This window comes from Triticum dicoccoides, chromosome 5B (genome assembly GCF_002162155.2).
Source record: "Triticum dicoccoides isolate Atlit2015 ecotype Zavitan chromosome 5B, WEW_v2.0, whole genome shotgun sequence".
NCBI classification, from domain to species: Eukaryota; Viridiplantae; Streptophyta; class Magnoliopsida; order Poales; family Poaceae; genus Triticum; species Triticum dicoccoides.
In genome coordinates, this window is record NC_041389.1 from 273,052,890 (window position 1) to 273,078,887 (window position 25,998).

Sequence of the window (25,998 nt, forward strand, 5' to 3'; positions counted from 1 at the left end):
TGATTGCTCCTCTTAATAATGATGAGTCTTGTGAAATTAATACCGCTTTGTTGAATCTTGTTATGAAAGATCAATTCGTCGGCCTTCCTAGTGAAGATGCCGCTACTCATCTAAACAATTTTGTTGATTTGTGTGATATGCAAAAGAAGAAAGATATGGATAACAATATTGTCAAATTGGAGTTATTTCCATTTTCACTTAGAGATCATGCTAAAGTTTGGTTTTCGTCTTTGCCTAAAAATAGTATTGATTCATGGAAGAAGTGCAAAGATGCTTTTATCTCTAAGTATTTTCCTCCCGCTAAGATCATCACTCTTAGAAATGATCTTATGAATTTTAAACAACTTTATCATGAGCATGTTGCCCAATCTTGGGAAAGAATGAAATTGATGCTTCGCAATTGCCCTACTCATGGTTTGAATTTATGGATGATCATACAAAAAATTTATGCCGGATTGAATTTTGCTTCTAGAAATCTTTTAGATTCGGCCGCGGGAGGCATGTTTATGGAAATTACGTTAGAAGATGCTACCAAATTGCTTGATAATATTATGGCTAATTATTCTCAATGGCACATCGAAAGATCTTCTAGTAAAAAAGTGCATGCTATAGAAGACATCAATGTTTTGAGTGAAAAGATGGATGAACTTATGAAGATTTTTGCTAATAAAAATACTCCTCTTGATCCCAATGATATGCCTTTGTCTACTTTGCTTGAGAATAATAATTAATCTATGGATGTGAATTTTGTTGGTAGGAATAGTTTTGGAAACAACGCTTATAGAGGGAATTTTAATCCTAGGCCTTATCCTAGTAATCCTTCTAATAATTATGGAAATTCCTACAATAACTCTTATGGAAATTTTAATAAGATGACCTCTGAATTTGAGAGTAGTGTTAAAGAGTTTATGAATTCACAAAAGAATTTTAATGCTTTGCTTGAAGAGAAATTGCTTAAAGTTGATGATTTGGCTAGGAACGTTGATAGAATTTCTCTTGAAATTGATTCTTTAAAGCTTAGATCTATTCCTCCTAAGCATGATATCAATGAGTCTCTCAAAGCCATGAGAATTTCCATTGATGAGTCCAAAGAAAGAACCGCTAGGATGCGTGCTTCCAAAGATGCCTCTATTAAAGCGTGTTCTTCCAATTCCTATGAAAATCAAGATGAAGATCTAAAAGTTATTGATGTGTCCCCCATTAAATCTTTGTTTTGCAATATGAATCTTGATGAAACTGAATATGATCTTCCTTTACCTAGAAGGCGTTCTAAGAATTCGGAGTTTCTAGATCTTGATGATGAAATTCATGAAAGTGGGATTGAAAGAAATAAAAACCTAGATGTTGCTAAACCCACTATTTTGGATCTCAAGGAATTTAATTATGAAAATTGCTCTTTAATTGGTTGTATTTCCTTGTTGCAATCCATGCTAGATTCTCCTCATGCTTATAGTCAAAATAAAGCCTTTACCGAACACATTGTTGATGCCTTGATGCAATCTTATGAAGAAAAACTTGAGTTGAAAGTTTCTATCCCTAGAAAACTCTATGATGAGTGGGAACCTACTATTAAAATTAAAATTAAAGATTATGAGTTTCATGCTTTGTGTGATTTGGGTGCTAGTGTCTCTTCTATTCCCAAAACTTTGTGTGATTTGCTAGATTTCCGTGACTTTGATGATTGCTCTCTAAACTTGCATCTTGCGGATTCCACTATTAAAAAGCCTATGGGAAGAATTAATGATGTTCTTATTGTTACAAATAGGAATTATGTGCCCGTAGATTTTATCATTCTTGATATAGATTGCAATACTTCATGTCCTATTATTCTTCGTAGACTTTTCCTTAGAACGGTTGGTGCAATTATTGATATGAAGGAAGGGAATATTAGATTCCAATTTCCCTTAAAGAAGGGCATGGAATACTTCCCTAGAAAGAAAATAAAATTACCATATGAATCTATCATGAGAGCCACTTATGGATTGCCTACCAAATATGGCAATACCTAGATCTATCCTTGCTTTTATGCCTAGCTAGGGGCGTTAAACGATAGCGCTTGTTAGGAGGCAACCCAATTTTATTTTTGTGTTTTTTGTTTTTTATTTTGTTTAGGAATAAATAATCCATCTAGCTTCTGTTTGGATGTGGTTTTATCTTTTAATTAGTGTTTGTGCCAAGTAGAACCTATAGGATAACCTACGATGATAGTTGATTTGATTCTGCTGAAAAACAGAAACTTTGCACGCACGAATATAATTTTGTTAAATCACAGAAACGTGCTTTTGCGTTGATTCTTTTTGCTTATGTTCAATAAACAAATTTTCCATAACTTCCTATTTTGGTAGAATTTTTAGAGTTCCGGAAGTTTGCGTTAGTTACAGATTTCTACAGACTGTTCTGTTTTTGACAGATTCTATTTTACGTGTGTTGTTTGCTTATTTTGATGAATCTATGGCTAGTAAAATAGTTTATAATCCATGGAGAAGTTGGAATACATTAGGTTTAACACCAATATAAATAAATAATGAGTTAATTACAGTACCTTAAGTAGTTCTTTGTTTTCTTTCTCTAACGGAGCTCATGAGATTTCTGTTGAGTTTTGTGTTGTGAAGTTTTCAAGTTTTCGGTGAATTTTTTTGATGGATTATGGAACAAGGAGTGGCAAGAGCCTAAGCTTGGGGATGCTCATGGCACCCCCAAGATAACTCAAGGACACCAAAAAGTCAAAGCTTGGGGATGCCCCGGAAGGCATCCCCTCTTTCATCCACTTCTATCGGTAATTTATTTGGAGCTATATTTTTATTCACCACATGATATGTGTTTTGCTTGGAGCGTCTTGTATTATTTGCGTCTTTTCTTGTTAGTTTACCACAATCATCCTTGCTGTACACGCCTTTTGAGAGAGCCATACATGAATTGCAATTTGTTATAATACTTTATGCGCTTCACTTATATCTTTTGAGCGTGATGATTTTTGCTCTAGTGCTTCACTTATATCTTTTAGAGCACGGTTGTGGATTTGTTTTAAAAAAACTATTGATCTCTCATGCTTCACTTAGATTATTTTGAGAGTCATTAATAGCATGGTAATTTGCTTAATGTTAATATATTTAGTGTTCAAGATATGTGAAACTTTCTTTTGAATAAATTGAATACTAAGATAAGTTTGATGCTTGATAATTGTTTTGAGATATGGAGGTGATAATATCAAAGTCGTGCTAGTTGGGTAATTGTGAATTTGAGAAATGCTTGTGTTGAAGTTTGCAAGTCCCGTAGCATGCACGTATGGTTAAAGTTGTGTAACAAATTTGAAACATGAAGTGTACCTGGCTTGTGCACCCTTATGAGTGGCGGTCGGGGACGAGCGATGGTCTTTTCCTACCAATCTATCCCCCTAGGAGCATGCGCGTAGTACTTGATTTTTGATGGCTTCTAAATTTTTGCAATAAGTATATGAGTTCTTTTGACTAATATTGAGTCCATGGATTATGCGCACTCTCACCTTTCCGCATTTGCTAGCCTCTTCGGTACCGTGCATTGCCCTTTCTCACCTTGAGAGTTGGTGCAAACTTCGCCGGTGCATCCAAACCCCGTGATACGATACGCTCTATCACACATAAACCTCCTTATATCTTCCTCAAAACAGCCACCATACCTACCTATTATGGCATTTCCATAGCCATTCCGAGATATATTGCCATGCAACTTCCATCATCTTCATCATGACATACATTACTTTTGTCATATTGCCATTGCATGATCATGTAGTTGACATCGTATTTGTGGCAAAGCCACCATGCATTATTTTTCATACATGTCACTCTTGATTCATTGCACCATCTCGGTACACCGCCGGGGGCATTCATATAGAGTCATATCTTGTTCTAAGTTTCGAGTTGTAATCCTTATATTGTAATCAATAGAAGTGTGATGATCATCATTGTTAGAGCATTGCTCAAAAAGAAAAAAAGAAAAAAAAGAAAGGCCAAAAGAAAAAAAAGGCCCAAAAAAAGGAGAAAAAAAAGAAAAGAAAAAAGGACAATGCTACTATCTCTTTTTCCACACTTGTGCTTCAAAGTAGCACCTTGTTCCTCATGTAGTGAGTCTCCTATATTGTGCTTCAAAGTAGCACCTTGTTCTTCATGTAGTGAGTTTCATAAAGTTGTCCTTTTTATACTAGTGGGAATTTTTCATTATAGAACTTGGCTTGTATATTCCTACGATGGGCTTCCTCAAATGCCCCAGATCTTCATGAGCAAGCGAGTTGGATGCACACCCACTAGTTTTCTTTTTTTGAGCATTCATAGCTCTAGTGCATCCGTTGCATGGCAATCCCTACTCCTCATGTTGACATCAATTAATGGGCATCTCCATAGCCCGTTGATTATCCTCGTCAATGTGAGACTTTCTCCTCTTTTGTCTTCTCCACACAATCCCCATCATCATATTCTATTCCACCCATAGTGCTATATCCATGGCTCGCGCTCATGTATTGCGTGAAGGTTGGAAAAGTTTGAGATTATTTGAGTATGAAACAATTGCTTGGCTTGTCATCGGGGGTATAGAAGTTAGGAACATCTTTGTGTGACGAAAATGAAGCATAGCCTAACTATATGATTTTGTAGGGATGAACTTTCTTTTGCCATGTTATTTTGAGAAGACATGATTGCTTTGATTAGTATGCTTGAAGTATTATTATTTTTATGTCAATATGAACTTTTGTCTTGAATCTTTCGGATCTGAATATTCATATCACAATTAAGAAGACTTACATTGAAATTATGCCAAAGGATCACTCCACATCAAAAAAAAATTATCATTTACCTACTCGAGGACGAGCAGGAATTAAGCTTGGGGATGCTTGATACGTCTCCAACGTATCTACAATTTTTCATTGCTCCATGCTACTTTATCTACTGTTTTGGACTATATTGGGCTTTATTTTCCACTTTTATATTATTTTTGGGACTAACCTATTAACTGGAGGCCCAGCCCAGAATTGTTGTTTTTTGCCTTTTTTTTTAGTGTTTCAAAGAAATGAAATATCAAACGGAGTCCAAACGGAATAAAACCTTCAGGAACGTGATTTTCTCACCGAACGTGATCCAGGAGACTTGGACCCTGCTCCAAGGAACAAAAGAGGCGGTCACAAGAGTGGGTGCGCCCCCCCGGGCGCGCCCCCTACCTCGTGGGCCCCTTGTTGCTCCACCGATGTACTCCTTCCTCCTATATATACCTACGTATCCCCAAACGATCAGAAGGGGAGCCAAAAACCTAATTCCACCGCCGCAACCTTCTATATCCACGAGATCCCATCTTGGGGCCTGTTCCGAAGCTCCGCCGGAGGAGGCATCCACCATGGAGGGCTTCTACATCAACACCATAGCCCCTCCGATGAAGTGTGAGTAGTTTACTTTGGCTCCATAGCTAGTAGCTAGATGGCTTCTTCTCTCTTTTTGGATCTCAATACAATGTTCTCCCCCTCTCTCGTGGAGATCTATTCGATGTAATCTTCTTTTTGTGGTGTGTTTGTTGAGACCAATGAATTGTGGGTTTATGATCCAGTATTATCTATGGAAAATATTTGAATCTTCTCTGAATTCTTTTATGTATGATTGAGTTATCTTTGCAAGTCTCTTCGAATTATCCTTTTTGTTTTGGCCAACTACATTGGTAGTTCTTGCAATGGGAGAAGTGCTTAGCTTTGGGTTCAATCTTGCGGTGTCCTTTCCCAGTGACAGCAGGGGCAGCAAGGCACGTATTGTATTGTTGCCATCGAGGATAACAAGATGGGGTTTTTATCATATTGCATGAATTTATCCCTCTACATCATGTCATCTTGCTTAAGGCGTTACTCTGTTTTTAACTTAATACTCTAGATGCATGCTAGATAGCGGTCGATGAGTGGAGTAATAGTAGTAGATGCAGAATCATTTCGATCTACTTGTCTCGGACGTGATGCCTATATACATGATCATTACCTAGATATGCTCATAACTATGCTCAATTCTGTCAATTGCTCAATAGTAATTTGTTCACCCACCGTAGAATATCTATGCTCTTGAGAGAAGCCACTAGTGAAACCTATGGCCCCCGAGTCTACTCTCATCATATCAATCTCCATTACTTTATTACTTGCTTTGCTTTTACTTTGCCTTTTACTTTTTACTTTGCATCTCTATACCAAAAATACCAAAAATATTATTTATCATCTCTATCAGATCTCACTCTCGTAAGTGACCGTGAAGGGATTGACCCCTAATCGCGTTGGTTGCGAGTAGCTCTCATTTTTTGTAGGTACGAGGGACTTGTGCGTGGTCTCCTACTGGATTGATACCTTGGTTCTCAAAAACTGAGGGAAATACCTACGCTACTTTGCTGCATCATCCTCTCCTCTTTGGGGAAATCCAACGCAGTGCTCAAGAGGTAGCAGCGCGCCCCCCACCCTCGTGGGCACCTCCCTTCTTCCCTAACGTGCACTCCAAGTCCATCGGGTGGCTTTCCTTCCAAAAATATCTTCTCCAGTTGATTTCGTTCCATTTTGACTCCATCTGATATTCCTTTTCCTCGAAACACTGAAATAGGCATAAAACAGCAAATCTGGGTTGGGCCTCCGGTTAATAGGTTAGTCCCAAAAATAATATAAAAGTGGATAATAAAGCCCAATATTGCCTAAAACAGTAGATAAAGTAGCATGGAGCAATCAAAAATTATAGATACGTTGGAGACGTATCAAGCATCCCCAAGCTTAATTCCTGCTCGTCCTCGAGTAGGTAAATGATAAAAAAGAATTTTTGATGCGGAGCGATACTTTGGCATAATTTCAATATAAATCTTCTTAATTATGGTATGAATATTCAGATCCGAAAGATTCAAGACAAAAGTTCATATTGACATAAAAATAATAATACTTCAAGCATATTAATCAAAGCAACCATGTCTTCTCAAAATAGCATGGAAAAAGAAAGTTCATCCCTAAAAAATCATATAGTTAGGCTATGCTTCATTTTCGTCACACAAAGATGTTCCCAACTTCTATACCCCCGATGACAAGCCAAGCAATTGTTTCATACTTAAATAATCTCAAACTTTTTCAACCTTCATGCAATATATGAGCGTGAGCCATGGATATAGCACTATGGGTGGAATATAATATGATGATGGGGATTGTGTGGAGAAGACAAAAAAGGAGAAAGTCTCACATTGATGAGGATAATCAACAGGCTATGGAGATGCCCATTAATTGATGTCAACATGAGGAGTAGGGATTGCCATGCAACGAGTGCACTAGAGCTATGAATTCTCAATAAAAGAAAACTAGTGGGTGTGCATCCAACTCGCTTGCTCATGAAGACCTAGGGCATTTGAGGAAGCCCATCGTAGGAATATACAAGCCAAGTTCTATATTGAAAAATTCCCACTAGTATAAAAAGACAACTTATGAGACTCACTACATGAAGAACAAGGTGCTACTTTGAAGCACAATATATGAGACTCACTACATGAAGAACAAGGTGCTACTTTGAAGCACAAGTGTGGAAAAAGAGATAGTAGCATTGCCCTTTTTATTTTCTTTTTTTGGGCCTTTTTTTTGGCCTTTCTTCTCTCTTTTTTTCTTTTTTTTGTTTGGGCAATGCTCTAATAATGATGATCATCACACTTCTATTGATTACAACATAAGGATTACAACTCGAAACTTAGAACAAGATATGACTCTATATGAATGCCTCCGGGGGTGTACCGGGATGGTGCAATGAATCAAGAGTGACATGTATGAAAAATAATGTATGGTGGCTTTGCCACAAATACGATGTCAACTACATGATCATGCAATGGAAATTATGACAAAAGTAATGTATGTCATGAATATGATGATGGAAGTTGCATGGCAATATATCTCGGAATGGCTATGGAAATGCCATGATAGGTAGGTATGGTGGTTGTTTTGAGGAAGATATAAGGAGGTTTATGTGTGATAGAGCGTATCATATCACGGGGTTTGGATGCACCGGCGAAGTTTGCACCAACTCTCAAGGTGAGAAAGGGCAATGCACGGTACCGAAGAGGCTAGCAAAGGTGGAAAGGTAAAAGTGCGTATAATCCATGGACTCAACATTAGTCAAAAGAACTCATATACTTATTGCAAAAATTTGAAGTCATCAAAAATCAAGTACTACACGCATGCTCCTAGGGGATAGATTGGTCGGAAAAGACCATCGCTCGTCCCTGACCACCACTCATAAGGATGCACAAGCCAGGTACACTTCATGTTTCAAATTTGTTACACAACTTTAACCATATGTGCATGCTACAGGACTTGCTAACTTCAACACAAGCATTCTTTATATTCATAATCACCCAACTAGCACGACTTTGATATCACTACCTCCATATCTCAAAACAATTATCAAGCATCAAACTTTTCTTAGTATTCAACACACTCATAAGAATTCTTACAAATCTTGAATACCAAGCATATTAGGATTTTAAGCAAATTACCATGCTATTTAAGACTCTCAAAATAATATAAGTGAAGCATGAGAGATAAATAGTTTCTTTAAAACAAATCCACCACCGTTCTCTAAAAGATCTAAGTGAAGCACTAGAGCAAAAATTATCAAGCTCAAAAGATATAAGTGAAGCACAGTGAGTAGTCGAATAATTGTGCAACTATGTGAAGACTCTCTAACATTAAAGGATTTCAGATCTTGATACTTTATTCAAACAGCAAGCAAAGCTAAAGAAAACTACATTGCAAGGATAGCACAACTCATGTGAAGAAGCAAAAACTTAGGCTCAACCGATACTAACCGATAGTTGTTGAAGAAGAAAGGTGGGATGGCTACCGGGGCATCCCCAAGCTTAGATGCTGAACTTCTTGAAATATTATCTTGGGGTGCCTTGGGCATCCCCAAGCTTGAACTTTTGTGTCTCCTTAATTCCTCTCATATCATGGATTCTCTTTTTATCAAAAGCTTCATTCACAACAAACTCAACAAGAACTCGTGAGATCGGTTAGTATAAACCAATGCAAATACTTATCATTTTCTACTGTAACAAATCACTAAAATTATTATTCAAAATTATCTACCAAATGCCTCTGCATATTTAATACTCCTATCCTCAAATAGAATCATTAATCAAGCAAACATATGCAAACAATGCAACCATAACAGCAATCTGCCAAAACAGTATAGTCTGTAAAGAGTGCAAGAGTATCAATACTTCCCTAACTCCAAAAATTATCAACTAAAATTCCTACTGTAATAAATTTATCAGAGCTCATTATGCAAAAGGATTCAACATTATACCACTCTCTGACTTTTCTAGGGAATTTTTGCAACAGTGGTAAACTTTCTGTTTTCAAACAGCAACATGTATACTAGCAAAATAAGCATGGCAAAGGCTATCCTTGACTTCTTTATTGAAATTAAAGATGCAAAACATTATTATAACTAACAGCAAGCAAAAACTAACAAAATAAAATGACGCTCCAAGCAAAACACATATCATGTGGTGAATAAAAATATAGCTCCAAGTAAAGTTACCGATGAACGAAGACGAAAGAGGGGATGCCATTCGGGGCATCCCCAAGCTTAGGCTCTTGGTTGTCCTTTGAATATTACCTTGGGGTGCCTTGGGCATCCCCAAGCTTAGGCTCTTGCCACTCCTTATTCCATAGTCCATCGAATCTTTACCCAAAACTTGAAAACTTCACAACACAAAACTCAACAGAAAACTCGTAAGCTCCGTTAGTATAAGAAAATAAAACCACCACTTAGGTACTGTAATGAACTCATTCTAAATTCTTATTGGTGTAATATCTACTGTACTCCAACTTATCTATGGTTCATACCACTTAATACTACCCATAGATGCATCAAAATAAGCAAACAACACATAGAAAACAGAATCTGTCAAAAACAGAACAGCCTGTAGTAATCTGTATCAAACGTATACTTCTGGAACTCCAAAACTCCTACCAAATTAGGAAGTCCTAAGCAATTCGTGTACCAATCCAGAGAAAAAGAATCAGATCATAAGCACGTTTCTGTGAATTAACAAAACTAATTTACTGGGTGCAGAAGTTTCTGATTTTCAGCAGGATCAACACAACTATCACCGTAAGCTATCCTAAAGGTCTTACTTGGCACTTTATTGAAACAAAAGCTATAAAACATGATTACTACAGTATTATAATCATGTGAGCACACAAAAACAGTAAGGATAAGTATTGGATTGTCTCCCAACAAGAGCTTTTTTTAATGCCTTTCTAGCTAGGCATGATGATGATAATGATGCTCACATAAAAGATAAGAATTGTAACATAATGGGAGCATCATGAAGCATATGACTAGCACTTTTAAGTATAACCCACTTTCTATGCATAGGGATTTTGTGAGCAAACAACTTATGGGAACGATAATCAACTAGCATAGGAAGGTAAAACAAGCATAACTTCAAAACTTGAAGCACATAGAGAGGAAACTTGATATTATTGCAATTCCTACAAGCATATGTTCCTCCCTCATAATAATTTGCAGTAGCATCATGAATGAATTCAACAATATAACCAGCACCTAAAGCATTCTTTTCATGATCTACTAGCATAGAAAATTTACTACTCTCCACATAAGCAAAATTCTTCTCATGAATAGTAGTGGGCGCAAACTCAATAAAATAATTATCATATCAGGCATAATCTGATTGAAAACTAAAATCATGATGACAAATTTCATGATTATCATTATTCCTAATAGCATACAAGTCATCACAATAATCATCATAAATAGCAACTTTGTTCTCATAATCAATTGGAACCTCATCCGAAATAGTGGAATCATCACTAAATAAAGTTGACACTTCCAAATCCACTTTCATATTCATCACAATAAGATTCAACATCCTCCAAAATAATGGGATCATTACTTCCTAAAGTTGACACTCTTCCAAACCCACTTTCATCAATATAACCATCATAAATAGGAGGCATGCTATCATCATAACAACTTTGCATATCAAAACTTCGGATGCTAAAAATATCATCTTCATTAAACATAGCATCCCCAAGCTTTGGGACAAATATTAATTCCAGCAAATATATTCTCAAATATTTCATCCTCATCAAACATAGCTTCCCCAAGCTTGGGCCCTTTCATATCATAAGCATAATCACTCTCATCATTAAAAATATTGATAGCACCAATAGTATAGCAATTATCATCACAATGAGTAATAGGAGCAACATCATTTGGGAGGGATACCTTTCTACCTTTGTTGCTCCTTCTTTTCTTTTTCTTCTTCACATTATGTGTGGGTTCAACCTTCCTCTTTGAGCTCCTTATTGATGAGATTGGTTGGATAGAAGACTCCTCCTCTTTACCTGATTCATCATAAGAAATAATAGGAGGATATTGGGAAGTCTCTTCCCTTTCGTTAGCATTCTCTTCATCTTCTATTTGTTTTCTTTTCTTTATGTAACTGGCAATATAAGTACTTTCAATGCAATTCACCGCATAATACATATAAATCTTCTCTAGATCAAAATCAAGAAATCTATCAAGATTAAATTTTAGAATACCCTCAGTTATACGTTTCATTTCTTCATAACCCAAAAGAAGGCTAAGCTCTTTATGATGCTCAAGGGTAATCAAATTATCACAATATTTGGAAATGAATTGATCATGAAACAAATAGCATTGGAACTTTAAATGACCATGTTCATTACAAAGTTCACAGGGGGCGCGACACATATTGAATCTTTCAGCACATTCATCTAGCTCTTCTGTTGACACCAGATTTTGGCACGGTCAATAACTTATTTAAGATGGCCTCAAATGAAGAAGTGATCTTCATGAAAGAGTTTCGTATTGTCGATATGAACATCTTTGAAGTTTGGGTCATCGCAGTCCGATTTCATCTCGAAGGCCGAAACTATGCTCAAACTACTAAGATCTTATATTCAGAGTACAGTTTGGCTGATTAAGCACCCAAGACAACCTCAAATAGGAAACTTATATACACTGTTTGTCTTTGTCTCGTCGAAACGATTGATTTTGACATAAAAATCATTCCAATCCGAGTTCGTATGCAAAAGTTAGAGCCATCGGAATACAGCCCTGTCATGAGGCAAAAACTGGCGCGCCCCACCAGACACCCTGTCTGATGGGTAGCGCGAGGGATAGCCTGTTTTGCGCGACCGATTTGACCCTCGAGATGACCTCTGATCAAAAAATGTTCAACATAAACGTTGTTTGCCTCGTCGAAACGGTCAAGATTGCTTTTGGGCTCGTTTCCATCCAAGATCGTTTACCACCACAAAAAAGACCCATAAGGTGCAGCCAGTTTAAACCGAATAGTTTTGGAAAGTTCGGACAAAACCAATCCGAATTTGACTAGGGTTTTGGACGTGAATCCAAGCCTTTTCCCTGCACGGGAAGTCCAGCCGCCTCTTATATACCTAAGGGGTGATGGCCGATTGAACAACACACAATCGATCAATCAATCTATCACTTTTTATCTTTTATCTTTTCTCCTTAACCCTAGTTCTTCTTCTTCCTCGTTCTTCGTTCGTTCTTCTTCATCGCAGGGCGGCGAACCTCGAGGCCCTAGGGGCGATCAGGTCGACCTAGGTCAGCGCATAGCCGCCGCGCGCCCAGACGGGGTCCCTCCCGGGCGTGTGGGGTTTCGGGTCCCAAAAGCGTCGGCTTGCTGTCTTGCGTATCGCGCTGGAAGTCGGCCTCCCGCGGTGTGAGTTGCGGAGCATCTCCCTCGGCGCCGCGGGTACACATCGACGTGTTCGTGTGACGCGTTCCAGCGTCAACACACTTTTTGGCGACTCCGCTGGGGAGATACAAAATTTTAATCGGTAAGAGCATAATGACCATAATCTTGAGGGTGGGAATTCCATCGAAGCTACAATGGAGATACCAAGTACTAGGGGGGCAGCAAGCAAATCCAAAGATCGGTGCAAGCACAACCAAAGAAAATAAAGGCCGATGTAAGCACAAAGGTAAAACGCCAAAAGTCACTTTCGCACAACTATTGGAAAAATATCAAAAGAAGAGTGAAGAGAAGAATGCTTATCGGCCAAATCATGCAAAGAAACCAAGATCACCCCCAAGGCGCAAATATGAGGATTGGTATTGGCAAAGTGATAATTTTAATGCAACATATTCATATCCTTATTTTGGGCCGCCAATGCCAATGTCGTGGATGCCTCCCTATGCTCATATAGATACATATTCATCATGGGACAGGTATGATACAAGGGCACATTCTCCATCTTATTCTAGACCATCTCACCAATACTATGCAGCTCCAAGGAGATCAACATTTGAACAATCACGCGTCAAAGACCGTTTCAATCATAAAGAATCGGTCTGGTGCACAAGGAAGAATAAGGAGGTGGTTGAGCAAATCTACCGCGTCAAAAGAGATGGTCGTAAGAGTGCCACTTCAGATATGATCTCAAATGAAAAAGAGCCAATTAAAGTGTTGACATTGGCTACAAAAGGCAATGAGGCAAGTCAATCAAGTGCCAAATCTGAAGGGAAGAAGTTGAGAGTGCACAAGGTAAAACCAGAATTGCCATTACTTCAAACAAAATCGCAGCTGGGATGCCCACGGGCTTATCGTATTGGGAAAAGAAGGAGTTGAAGAAGCTCAGTGCACAAGAACTTGAAAAGAGAAATATGGCATGGGTTCCCAAAAGAAATATTCAAAATAAGAATTATGTGCGAGCTTCCTTTACAAGGAGTGTGACAAAGGTGAAGAAGGAAAAGAGTGAAAGCTACGAAGGACCAAGCCGAAGGTTCCAACATCTTCGGTCCACACATTATCCATTTTCTTCAACAATGTCGTTGATGCCTATGCCATGGAATTCTTCATCAGGTATGATTGGTTACCCTCAATGGGCTTATTTTAATCCATGGATAAAATATAATTTCTTACATCATGAAAGGGTATTACCAAATCATTATATGTTCGATTAGCTTCACTTTTGTTGCTAATCTAAATGGCCGATATATACTTATCGTCCAAAGCACGTACAAAATGGCCGATGGAGTGTTGACATCGCTCTTAGAACAAACTTCGTGCAAGTTATTTTTCGGCACACAAGTTTTGCAGAAAAACAGGGGGGCATGTGTTGACACCAGATTTTGGCACGGTCAATAACTTATTTAAGATGGCCTCAAATGGAGAAGTGATCTTCATCAAAGAGTTCTGTATTGTCGATATGAACATCTTTGAAGTTTGGGTCATTGCAGTCCGATTTCATCTCGAAGGCCGAAACTATGCTCAAAGTACTAAGATCTTATATTCAAAGTACAGTTTGGCTGATTAAGCCCCAAGACGACCTCAAATGGGAAACTTATCTACACGGATTGTCTTCGTCTCATCGAAATGATCGATTTTGATATAAAAACCGTTCCAATCCGAGTTCGTATGCAAAAGTTAGAGCCATCGGAATACAGCCCTGTCACGAAGCAAAAACTGGCGCGCCCCACCAGACACCCTGTCTGATGGGTAGCGCGAGGGATAGCCTATTTTGCGCGACCGATTTGACCCTCGAGATGACCTCTGATCAAAAAACATTCAACATAAAAGTTGTTCGTCTCGTCGAAATGGTCAAGATTTCTTTTGGGCTCGTTTCCATCCGAGATTGTTTACCACCACAAAAAAGACCCGCAAGGTGCAGCCAGTTTAAACCGAACAGTTTTGAAAAGTTCGGACAAAACCAATCCGAATTTGACTAGGGTTTTGGACGTGAATCCAAGCCTTTTTCTTGCACGGGAAGTCCAGCCGCCTCTTATATACCTAAGGGGTGACGGCCGATTGAACAACACACAATCGATCAATCAATCTACCACTTTTTATCTTTTATATTTTCTACTTAACCCTAGTTCTTCTTCTTCCTCGTTCTTCGTTCGCTCTTCTTCATTGCAGGGCGGCGAACCTCGAGGCCCTAGGGGCGATCATGTCGACTAGGGCAGCCCATAGCCGCCGCGCGCCCAGACGGGGTCCCTCCCGGGCGTGTGGGGTTTCGGGTCCCAAAAGCGCCGGCTTGCTGTCTTGCGTATCGCGCTGGAAGTTGGCCTCCCGCGGTGTGAGTTGCGGAGCATCTCCCTCGGCGCCGCGGGTACACATCGACGTGTTCGTGTGACGCGTTCCAGCGTCAACATCTTCTTGCAACGGTTTGGTTTCTAAGTACTTATGCCTCTTGCAATAAATATCTTCTATATTTGGTGTGTTCATGCAAACATGCACTCCACAAAAGTTGACATGCTCATAAGAGATATTTTTATCATAACTAGTGCAATCATCATTAGCATCATGGATATTCAAAGAATTCGTACTAACAACATTGCAATCATGCTCATCATTCAAAGATTTAGTGCCAAACAATTTAATGCATTCTTCTTTTAACACTTTGGCACAATTTTCTTTTCCATCATACTCACGAAAGATATTAAAAAGATGAAGCATATGAGGCAAACTCAATTCCATTTTTTTGTAATTTTCTTTTATAGACTAACTAGTGCTAAAACAAGAAACAAAAAGATTCGATTGCAAGATCTAAAGATATACCTTCAAGCACTCACCTCCCAGGTAACGGCGCCAGAAAAGAGCTTGATGTCTACTACACAACCTTCTTCTTGTAGACGTTGTTGGGCCTGCAAGTGCACAGGTTTATAGGACAGTAGTAAATTTCCCTCAAGTGGATGACCTAAGGTTTATCAATCCGTAGGAGGCGTAGGATGAAGATGGTCTCTCTCAAGCAACCCTGCAACCAAATAACAAAGAGTCTCTTGTGTCCCCAACACACCCAATACAATGGTAAATTGTATAGGTGCACTAGTTCGGCGAAGAGATGGTGATACAAGTGCAATATGGATGGTAGATAAAGGTATTTGTAATCTGAAATTATAAAAACAATAAGGTAACTAATGATAAAATTGAGCGTAAACGGTATTGCAATGATAGGAAACAAGGCCTAGGGTTCATACTTTCACTAGTGCAAGCTCTCTCAACAATAATAACATAGATAGATAATATAACAAGCCCTCAACATGCAACAAAGAGTCACTCCAAAGCCACTAATAGTGGAGAACAAACGTAGAGATTATGGTAGGGTACGAAACCACCTCAAAGTTATTCTTTCGGATCAATCTATAAAAGAGTCTGTACTAGAATAACACCATAAGACACAAATCAACCAAAACCCTAATGTCACCTAGATACTCCATTGTCACCTCAAGTATCCGTGGGCATGATTGTACGATATGCATCACACAATCTCAGATTCATCCAACCAACACAAAGTACTTCAAAGAGTGCCCCAAAGTTTCTATCGGAGAGTCAAGAATGTGTGCCAACCCCTATGCATAGGTTCCCAATGTCACGAAACCCGCAAGTTGATCACCAAAACATACATCAAGTGGCACATGATATCCCATTGTCACCACAGATAATCACGGCAAGACATACATTAAGTGTTCTCATAAAAGACTCAATCCGATAAGATAACTTCAAAGGGGAAACTCAATTCATCACAAGAGAGTAGAGGGGGAGAAACATCATAAGATCCAACTACAATAGCAAAGCTCGGGATACATCAAGATCGTGCCATCGAGGGAACACGAGAGAGAACACGAGAGAGAGAGAGAGAGAGAGAGAGAGAGAGAGAGATCAAACACATAGCTACTGGTACATACCCTCAGCCCCGAGGGTGAACTACTCCCTCCTCGTCATGGATAGCGCCGGGATGATGAAGATGGCCACCGGTGATGGGATCCCCCTCCGGCAGGGTGCCGGAACGGGCTCCCGAGAGGTTTTTGGTGGCTACAGAGGCTTGCGGCGGCGGAACTCCCGATCTATCTTCTGTTCTGGAAGTTTTAGGGTATGTAGGTATATATGGGTGAAAGAAGTACGTCAGTGGACCGAAGGGGGGGGCACGAGGCAGGGGGCGCCCCCCCCCACCACCACCCTCGTGGGCACCTCCCTTCTTCCCTGACGTGCACTCCAAGTCCATCGGGTGGCCTTCCTTCCAAAAATAACTTCTCCAGTTGATTTCGTTCCGTTTTGACTCCGTCTGATATTCCTTTTCCTCGAAACACTGAAATAGGCATAAAACAGCAAATCTGGGCTGGGCCTCCGGTTAATAGGTTAGTCCCAAAAATAATATAAAAGTGGATAATAAAGCTCAATATTGCCTAAAATAGTAGATAAAGTAGCATGGAGCAATCAAAAATTATAGATACGTTGGAGAAGTATCAGTACGCGGCGACGGGTTGGAGGCTCCTAGTCGCTTTGGGGGGGACTCCTCAAAACTGTTTGGGGTTGAAATCTTTATACACACATGTGCACTATTCAAAACTCCGAACAAAAAACATTCGGAAGCATGGAGCTATATAATTTGTTCTGCAAATAGTGGCTCGGTGGCTCCGGGTGGAATTCGTTTGGCAATTCTGAAGGATGAAATTTGGTTCAGTTTGTGCACTTTGGAAGGACCAAGTGAACAACATTTGGTGGCTCTAAAGAACAACAAAGGTTTTTAATGACAGTCACAATATGGGTCGGAAGCTCCAAACGCTCCTCATTCGGAGGGACCGACTGAGACTTGTTCATTTTTTTCTTGTGATTTAGCAAGAATTAGAATTGAAACAAGAATTAAGATAGATAGCTAGGGAGGACTCCTAGGCATTCTTGTTGCATCCGATGGGCCAAAAGTCCAAATCAATCAAAGCTTCCATATGGATGAACTTGAATGGAAATCATGCAAAGCACATGCTTCTGGTCCTATAAGATATGTGAAGGACAAAACTAGGACATGCAAAACCAATCTAGCATCTATCAAAAAAAATGATCGATGACTTAACCATATATGAGCATATTGACCTAGTACCGTTTGGTCTAGTAAAGACACTGGATCCTATGAGCCAAAGTCATTGTTTAAGCTCTAAAAGGGGTTGCCTTTTTCGATATAAGCATCAGTGTTTTCAAAATTACAGTTACATGAGCTCAATACATTGAGTAAAGCTCCCCTCAAATATGATATCTCTTCTCAATAGGATGCACCTACATCGGATTTGTTGTAGACGAATTTGGGTAGTCAAACTTGTTGTGGTTTCACAACATTGATGATGACTTGTGGTTATCATCAAGAGTTAGGAACAACCTTTTATTCATTTGTTGCACTTTCAATACCTACACAGGTTAGTAACACAAGGGACAACAAGGATATCCAATAGACAGAGAGTGAAAATCACAATAAATGATGTGTATAGATGTGTCAGGTTACCCTGGCCCTATGTCTTACCAACCCAAAGAGTATTCTTTACTCCTTAGATTAGTGATAGACATGGAAGTGATGTTGCACTAACTCATTCGAAGAAAATATGTAATCTTTAAACTCATTATTGGAGTCGCCCTCAAGAACTCTCCTAGTTCTTCCTTTTGGCGATCGACATCGTCTTAACAGGGATCTCATGACTTGATGTTGATCTTGAAGAAGTGGAACTTGAAGTATATTCGGTAACCCACTTGAACTTGTCTCTAGTAGGACCACTATATGTAGCAGTATCTTGCTCATTTTGTATTGGGGGTCACCTATCCTTTTGCTTGAATCCTTGTGGAGCATGATCATTCTTCCCTTGTGTTCCCTTGTAAGGGAGTGGATCACACTTCTCCTTTTGAGGAACAAACTTTGTCCTGGGGTATTGATTATCTTCCCATTCTACTCCATTGGCATTGAACTTACATCAAAACCAACACTTTGATTACTATGATATCATCCTTGCTTACTCACAATCTCATCAAATTGCTTACTTCTGGCAAGACTTTTGTGGATACCTTTCTCACCAGTTCCTTTCAATAATGCATTTTATTGCTCAAGTGTAACTTGGCTAAGAGAAGAGTTAGTTGAACCACTAGAGCTACTTCAAAGAAGTGATGTCTTTTGATGTATCTTTAGGAGCACTAGAAATTGATGGGGTGGATACAATTTTACGTTTGTGAGATGATTGTTGTGGCTTCACTTGTGATGTGAAAGTAGACAATAGTTATTTGATAATATTAGAGGTACTCTCTTTTGAAGATCATCATTGGTAGCTTTTAACCACTCGTGCTCTTGCATCAAGTTAAGCATTTCGAAACATAGACTCTCATGAGTTTTCAAAAGTTCTTTATGATCTTCTAGATGAACTTGATGTCTTAACTTGAGATCGTCTAGCTCTTTAGTTAAGCATTCATTCTCACTATTCGCATTGACAACCAAATTTTCTTGTTTGCCACACATATTAGCAAGGGTGTCCTAGCTCATATTGCAATCATAATCAAGTAAATAATCTTCTCCACTATTGAAATCCACAAACTAGGGATGTATTACCTTAGGACCATTAGCCATGAAGCATCTTGAAGATCCACCAATTCCTTCATTTGGAGAATCTAATAAGCAAATGGGCTTGGAGCAATACCTACAACACCATCATCTTCACTATATTCGGAGTTGGGGTGATAAAAACTAGCTTCGGAGTTTTTGTAGGATTCAGATACCCATTCTCTAATGTTTGTTGATGATCTTCTCTTGGAGTATTCTTATGGTAAAAATTGTTGTAAGGCACAAATTATTTCTTAGGAATTGGAAGGCACAAATTGTTGTAAGACATGGCTCTACATATTTAGTTAGAAAATATGCATTAGTAGGTCTGAAAGATGTAGCTTGGTTTTTAATTCCAACCGTGAAGGCATTAACAAAGCACCTGATAAACCATAACCCGCAAATCTAGGGATTTTCCTCTTATACATCAGCCATTAAGTCCTCAAATAACTTAGTATATTCAGTAACAATTGAATTGTTTTCTTCATTGCATTGAAATTGTCTGTCAAATCATAAGATCCTTGCTTTGGAAATCTCTTGATATGTTCAATGCAAATTCTTTCGAAGTAAAGTGTTTCTTAAGTAACCCAGATCTCCTTAAGCAAGCAAGCTTCACCTATAGTATACAATTGAGTTATACTCCCTCCGTTCCTTGATATAAGGTGTATAGATTTTTGAGCAAAAATCCGAAATATAAGGTGCATTGCGTTGCACCACTCGTTTGGATAATTTTCTTTAGGAATTTGATTACATTTCCTTATATCAGGCAAGCTCCTCTATTTACTCATGTCAATTAGTCAGGTGTAATCTCGCCCATAACTTGTGAAATTTTCCCTCCATGTGTGTTCTTTAATTTTCGTGACAAAAACTATACACCCTATATTTAGGAATGGAGGGAGTATATTCATCTAGATTTGCACAGCTGAAAATATGTATTACACTACATTATCCGTTCTACTACATCAATGCCCTCAAACTTGGGGAAATCAATCTTTGGTCCCTTAGTCAGGGATTTCATGAACCGTGCATGCGTTCTATAATACCCTTGCCATAATTGTCTCTCCTGTTCTGATGAAACTATTGAAATGCTGGAGTATGGACTCTTTCATGATCTGCTACAGGTGTGCCCACAACACATGTGCTTTCATAAGCATGATGTTGTTGAAAACTAGGTGTTGTCATCGGTACGAATGGATGGTAAATTATGTAACTGTAGGTCTTCTATTTGTTTGGTCCTTTCCTTATCCTTTTCCAAGTCAATTGTTCATTTCTAGCAATTTGCTCTATACTTGTTCTGGTTGTAGAGGAAATTTGACAGTGTGGCCAGTTCTCTCTTCTGACTTGTTTCTACTTGTTTGCACTTGTTTGTGGGACAATCGATTACAACATTGTACTCATAGCTGACAGTTGTTTGCCCAATTATACTACTGCTTGTTCCACTCCTTCAACTTGCAGAGAAATCTCACATTACTTGGATCCAATAGACTGAACATCCTCTTGTGATTTGGAGACGTCTTTCTGTAGGGTTGCGTTGTCCTTTAAAAAACCATTAATTCTTCTTTCATAGACAAAACTTCCTGCAAATCTGCCTCATTGATGTTCTTGTTGCTCCTCCCCATCTCCTTGATCTAAAAAATAGGTGAGGAATTTTACCACTAAACAAGCCAACAACCTGTCCCATGTTAGGATCCTACCGCCGCCAACGATTCTCGTCTCCATGCTGCATGTATCAGAGCTAGACATGGAATTTTATCGAACGAGAGATGTTCTTGAACAACCACTCCAGTCAACTGATCTACACCGGAACAACCACCGCCACTCGCGCCACAAACACCGCCGCCCGTGCTGCCAGAATCACTCAAAACCGCCATTGCAAGAGGGTGGTATTTGATCAATATGACGAAAAAAATCACCAATAGAAAACGCCACCAAGGAACTTGAGCTCGAATACCAATTTGTTTAGGACCCGGATTGGATCAAGGGGAATTTGGGACAGTAAATATGGTAATAAAGGGAACAAGGTAGGGTTTTAAGTTCAAACCAAGGAGACCATTTCTACATTACTGTAGCTACAAGGTATCGAGTCCATCCATTAGGAAATAGACAATTCAACGTACTCCACACCAGCCACAACCTGGCTTATAAGGCTGGACCAAAAGCTTGTAGCTCGTGAGCTTAATGGGCGCTCGATAGCTTGGCTTGTTAAGCTTGTAGCTCGCTTCTTAATGAACATAACAAGTCGCTGATTTCAGCTTGTTAAGCTTAATGAGCTTTAACAAACGAGCTAACGAGTGTCACAAGCAGCTCAATAAACTCGTTAGTACAACACAAGATATATGTTTATCTTATGTGGCAACATCATTGTAGCACCTCCCCCGTCTGCCCAACCTAGCCCATAGGAGGCAACTAGTGCACCTTCTACTATAGTCATCATTTTCCTTCGTAAAAACCACATCTACACTCACATCCCATAGACCGTGACACGTCGTAGTTTATTAACGAGCTCTTGTGGGTGCTCATGGGCTTAATGAGTTCTAGATGAACAGAGTCGAGCAGATTTTCTGCATGTTAAGCTTAATGAGCTGAGGCTTAATGAGCACAAGCCTTAATGAGCTGAGGCTTAATGAGCACAAGCCTTAATGAGCTGAGTAGCTTGTTAAACCACCTGCTTATATAGGCGGTTCATTACCCACTACAGCGGTTAAGGTACCTGTTCCCTTTCAAATATAAGGTGTATCGATTTTTGTGCAAGTCAAACTTGTGTATGTTTGATCAGAATTATAAAATAAAATATTGACATCTATAATACAAAATAAATAAAATATGAAAATACTTTCTGTGATGAATCTAACGCTACAAATTTGTTACTTTAATTTTCTTTTTAAACTTGGTCTAACATGAATATATTTGATTTTTGAAAAAACTATACACCTTATATTTTGAAACGGAAGGAGTAAATAACAAGAATAACCACTCTATAATAGTTAAAAGGGATCTGACGGCTCAGCGACGAGGTCAGGAGAGGAGCCATGTGAGCCGTAGGATCCAATCAAAGCGGTATTGCGAGGAATGCTACACATAACTGAAGAATTCGACAGCTTCAGGTTCAGGTTGTGACACCAGCATAATAATCCTCCTCCTTCCCGCCATTCACTCCCAACCATCCAAGCTCAAAACCATTTTTTGTGTGGCAAAGATAACGAAACCCATCTCCGAACTTTGGTTTGTGCATGTGTGCGCGTGCGTACTCTTCATGCATGTCTGTGCCTGCCTCTCCTCCCTCGGAGCGGCCAGCGCGCATTCCCCGCAGCCATGGGCCAATGCTGCACAAACGGAGCCGGGCAGGCTGCCGCTGCCGACGCGGCGGCCGAGGCAGAGCCGCCGGCGCCCCCAAAGACGCCGCGCGGGGACAACGCACCGACCAACGATGGCCCGGCTCCTGCCGCCGCCGAGGCCGAGCCCGCCTCTCCGGCAACCAAGGCGGACCCCAATGCCAAGCCGCCGGCCCCCGTGGGCGAGGTTCTCGGGCGACCCATGGAGGACGTGCGCGCGACGTACACCATCGGCGATGAGCTCGGGCGTGGCCAGTTCGGCGTGACCTACCTGTGCACCCACACGGAGACGGGGGAGAAGCTCGCGTGCAAGACGATCGCGAAGCGGAAGCTGTCGGGCGCGGAGGACGTGGAGGACGTCCGCCGCGAGGTGGAGATCATGTGCCACCTCTCCGGCCAGCCCAACATCGTGGACCTCCGCGGCGCCTACGAGGACAAGCACAACGTGCACCTGGTGATGGAGCTGTGCGCCGGCGGGGAGCTCTTCGACCGGATCATCGCCAAGGGGCACTACACGGAGCGCGCCGCCGCCTCGCTGCTCCGGTCCGTGGTCGGGACCGTGCACACCTTCCACTCCATGGGGGTGATGCACCGGGACCTGAAGCCGGAGAACTTCCTGATGCTCAACAGGGACGAGTCGTCGCCCATCAAGGCCACCGACTTCGGCCTCTCCGTCTTCTTCAAGGAAGGCGAGGTGTTCAAGGACATCGTCGGCAGCGCCTACTACATCGCCCCGGAGGTGCTCAAGCGCAAGTACGGGCACGAGGCTGACGTCTGGAGCATGGGCGTCATGCTCTACATCTTCCTCTCCGGCGTCCCACCCTTCTGGGCGGAGACTGAGAACGCCATCTTCACCGCCATTCTGCGCGGGGAAGTCGACTTCGTCAGCGATCCGTGGCCCAACATCTCCCCCGGGGCCAAGGATCTTGTCAGGAAGATGCTCCAAATCAACCCCAAGGATAGGCTTACGGCCATCCAAGTCCTCAGTAAGCCACTTGTGCATGTTCTTTTTTCCTCCTGTCAGATGCTAGCTTCGTGCACGCTTGTCGTACTACATGACGAAGGCAATCGATGCCCTGAAAAATAACTTGAGCTTTTTCAGACCACCCATGGATCAAGGAAGACGGAGACGCCCCCGACACGCCGCTCGACAACGTCGTTCTAGACAGGATGAAGCAGTTCGTGGCCATGAACCAGTTCAAGAAAGCCGCACTGAGAGTAGGCACATGGACTGACATTAACAACGCTTCTTCAGGTAACTAACTAATCTTTGATACTTTGCGGTGAACTTTGTGTAGGTCATTGCCGGGTGCCTGTCAGAGGAGGAGATCAAGGGGCTCAAGGAGATGTTCAAGAGCATCGACAAGGACAACAGCGGCACCATCACCCTCGAAGAGCTCAAGAACGGGCTGGCCAAGCAGGGCAACAAGTTTTCGGACAATGAAATTCAGCAACTGATGGAAGCAGTGAGTCTTAATTCAGATGACACAATCAACGACGTGGTGTTACATATACGTATTGACATGAACAGAAATAATTTTCTGCTTCGATTTCCAGGCCGATGCCGACGGCAATGGATTGATCGACTACGAGGAGTTCGTCACCGCGACGGTGCACATGAACAGAATGGACAGGGAAGAGCACCTCTACACCGCGTTCCAATACTTCGACAAGGACAACAGTGGGTAAGTTTAAGCACCAACAAACTGATAATTAGCCCGCAAAAAAAGAAACTGATAATTAACACAACCTCGTTCCAAAATGTAAAACGTTTTGGCTGTTCAATTTAAACTGCCAAAATATTTTACATTTAGATTAGAAACAGAGGTAGTATTTTCTGGAAAAAGAAAAGAAACAGAGATAGTACATCTCAGGCTCCTGGATTCAAGATTTTTGGAGGCTCATATACCTCTTGCAGGTACATCACAAAAGAAGAGCTGGAGCAAGCCTTACAAGAGCAGAAGTTGTTCGACGCCGAGGAATTCAAGGATGTCATTGCTGAAGCTGATTCCGACAACGTAAGAAAGAAAAATGCATTCAAAACAATAGTAGATGGTAAATGCATCGAAAGGAACTGAAACTGTTTTCTTGACGACGTATGCAGGATGGGAGGATAGACTATTCGGAGTTCGTGGCGATGATGAGGAAAGGAACGGGCGGTGCGGAGCCATCGAACCCGAAGAAGAGGCGAGACCTAGTCCTATAGTGAAGCGTTGCTACGGTGTGTATGTCAACAGAGTGCAGAGCTGTAACTGTAATGTGCATGCTGCTTTCTTTTGGGAACAAATCCACATGAAATTTGAAAGGCTTACATTGAAAGCAGTTCAATTCCTGTAGGGTTGGGGGGAAAAGGAATTTGTGTTCCGAAATGAGTATGGTTGGCATCCGACATGATGAGCAATCCCCGGAGATTACTGCTTCATGTGCTTGAGTAAGGAAGCTTCTGAATAGTCCAAATCTACCACTACGGTAGATTTTTTTATGCCGTAGGTAAAGTGGTGGCAAATTCAAATGGATGTGCACAATGTGGTGGTTTTTTGTAGTTCACTCGAGCGCATCCGACTGTCTCCTCTCACACATGCCATGGCACTCTAGAAACATCAATCGGACATGTACAAATGCAACGACCAGGAATGCATGCACACATCCAATTTAGATTACGTAAAGTTATGCAGAAGTTATCCTAATAAAAAATAAAACTATGCAATGTGTTTAAGACGTGTGTCCAAACTATAATCTGTTTTCACCGTTGTGTGGACAACACGATCTTCAAAGCTAGATCCAAATGTACACGTTGCAATCAATGTTTTCACGAAGCAACTTATTGTGATTAAAAGCAAGTTTGTACTATGAATCCGTTTTTCTCTCACAAACCCGGTATGTATAACCGATTGGTTCATGTTTGTTATAAATCGTATGTGCACGAAGCAAATTTCAAGTGTACGAATCATATGTACAATTTTCAAAAATGCTTTTACAAAATTGTAAGAGTTTGCACCGGCACTTTCGAAAAGAAAACTAGTGTGACAAAGAGCAACTTGTAATAAAGATTGTGGTGCAATCAATCCCAGTGTACACAATGGCATGTTTTGGTTTACCAAACACTATATGATCAAGTAAGGTTCATCGGAAACAGGTGGTGGCGGATATGATGAATTGCACCCCTAATTGATTTTGATGATTTATGACAACTATTTGAGAGGACCAATGGCAAAAAAATATTGAGACTAATCATTTCAATGAGTTTATTGAAGGTACCACAACTAATTCTCGTATACAATTTCT

The 25,998-nt window shown here is 40.4% G+C and overlaps 1 protein-coding gene across 1 annotated transcript; it reads left to right on the plus strand.

Annotated features, from left to right (window-relative positions):
- The first annotated feature begins 22,693 nt into the window (after nt 1–22,693).
- Nucleotides 22,694–25,270, plus strand: LOC119305398 (calcium-dependent protein kinase 25-like). The gene is made up of 6 exons (XM_037581921.1): nt 22,694–23,699; nt 23,816–23,931; nt 24,012–24,179; nt 24,271–24,398; nt 24,632–24,731; nt 24,818–25,270. The coding sequence occupies exons 1-6, from the start codon at nt 22,694–22,696 to the stop codon at nt 24,917–24,919; spliced, it is 1,620 nt and encodes a 539-aa protein (XP_037437818.1). The 3' UTR covers nt 24,920–25,270.
- Nucleotides 25,271–25,998: the final 728 nt, after the last annotated feature.

What these genes read in the sequence shown, in the direction of transcription:
- LOC119305398 (XM_037581921.1), top strand. Translation starts at nt 22,694, where the DNA reads ATGGGCCAATGCTGCACAAACGGAGCCGGGCAGGCTGCCGCTGCCGAC. An exon ending in TACGGCCATCCAAGTCCTCA is followed by an intron (nt 23,700 to 23,815) that starts GTAAGCCACTTG and finishes GAGCTTTTTCAG; the next exon opens with ACCACCCATGGATCAAGGAA. An exon ending in TTCGACAAGGACAACAGTGG is followed by an intron (nt 24,399 to 24,631) that starts GTAAGTTTAAGC and finishes TACCTCTTGCAG; the next exon opens with GTACATCACAAAAGAAGAGC.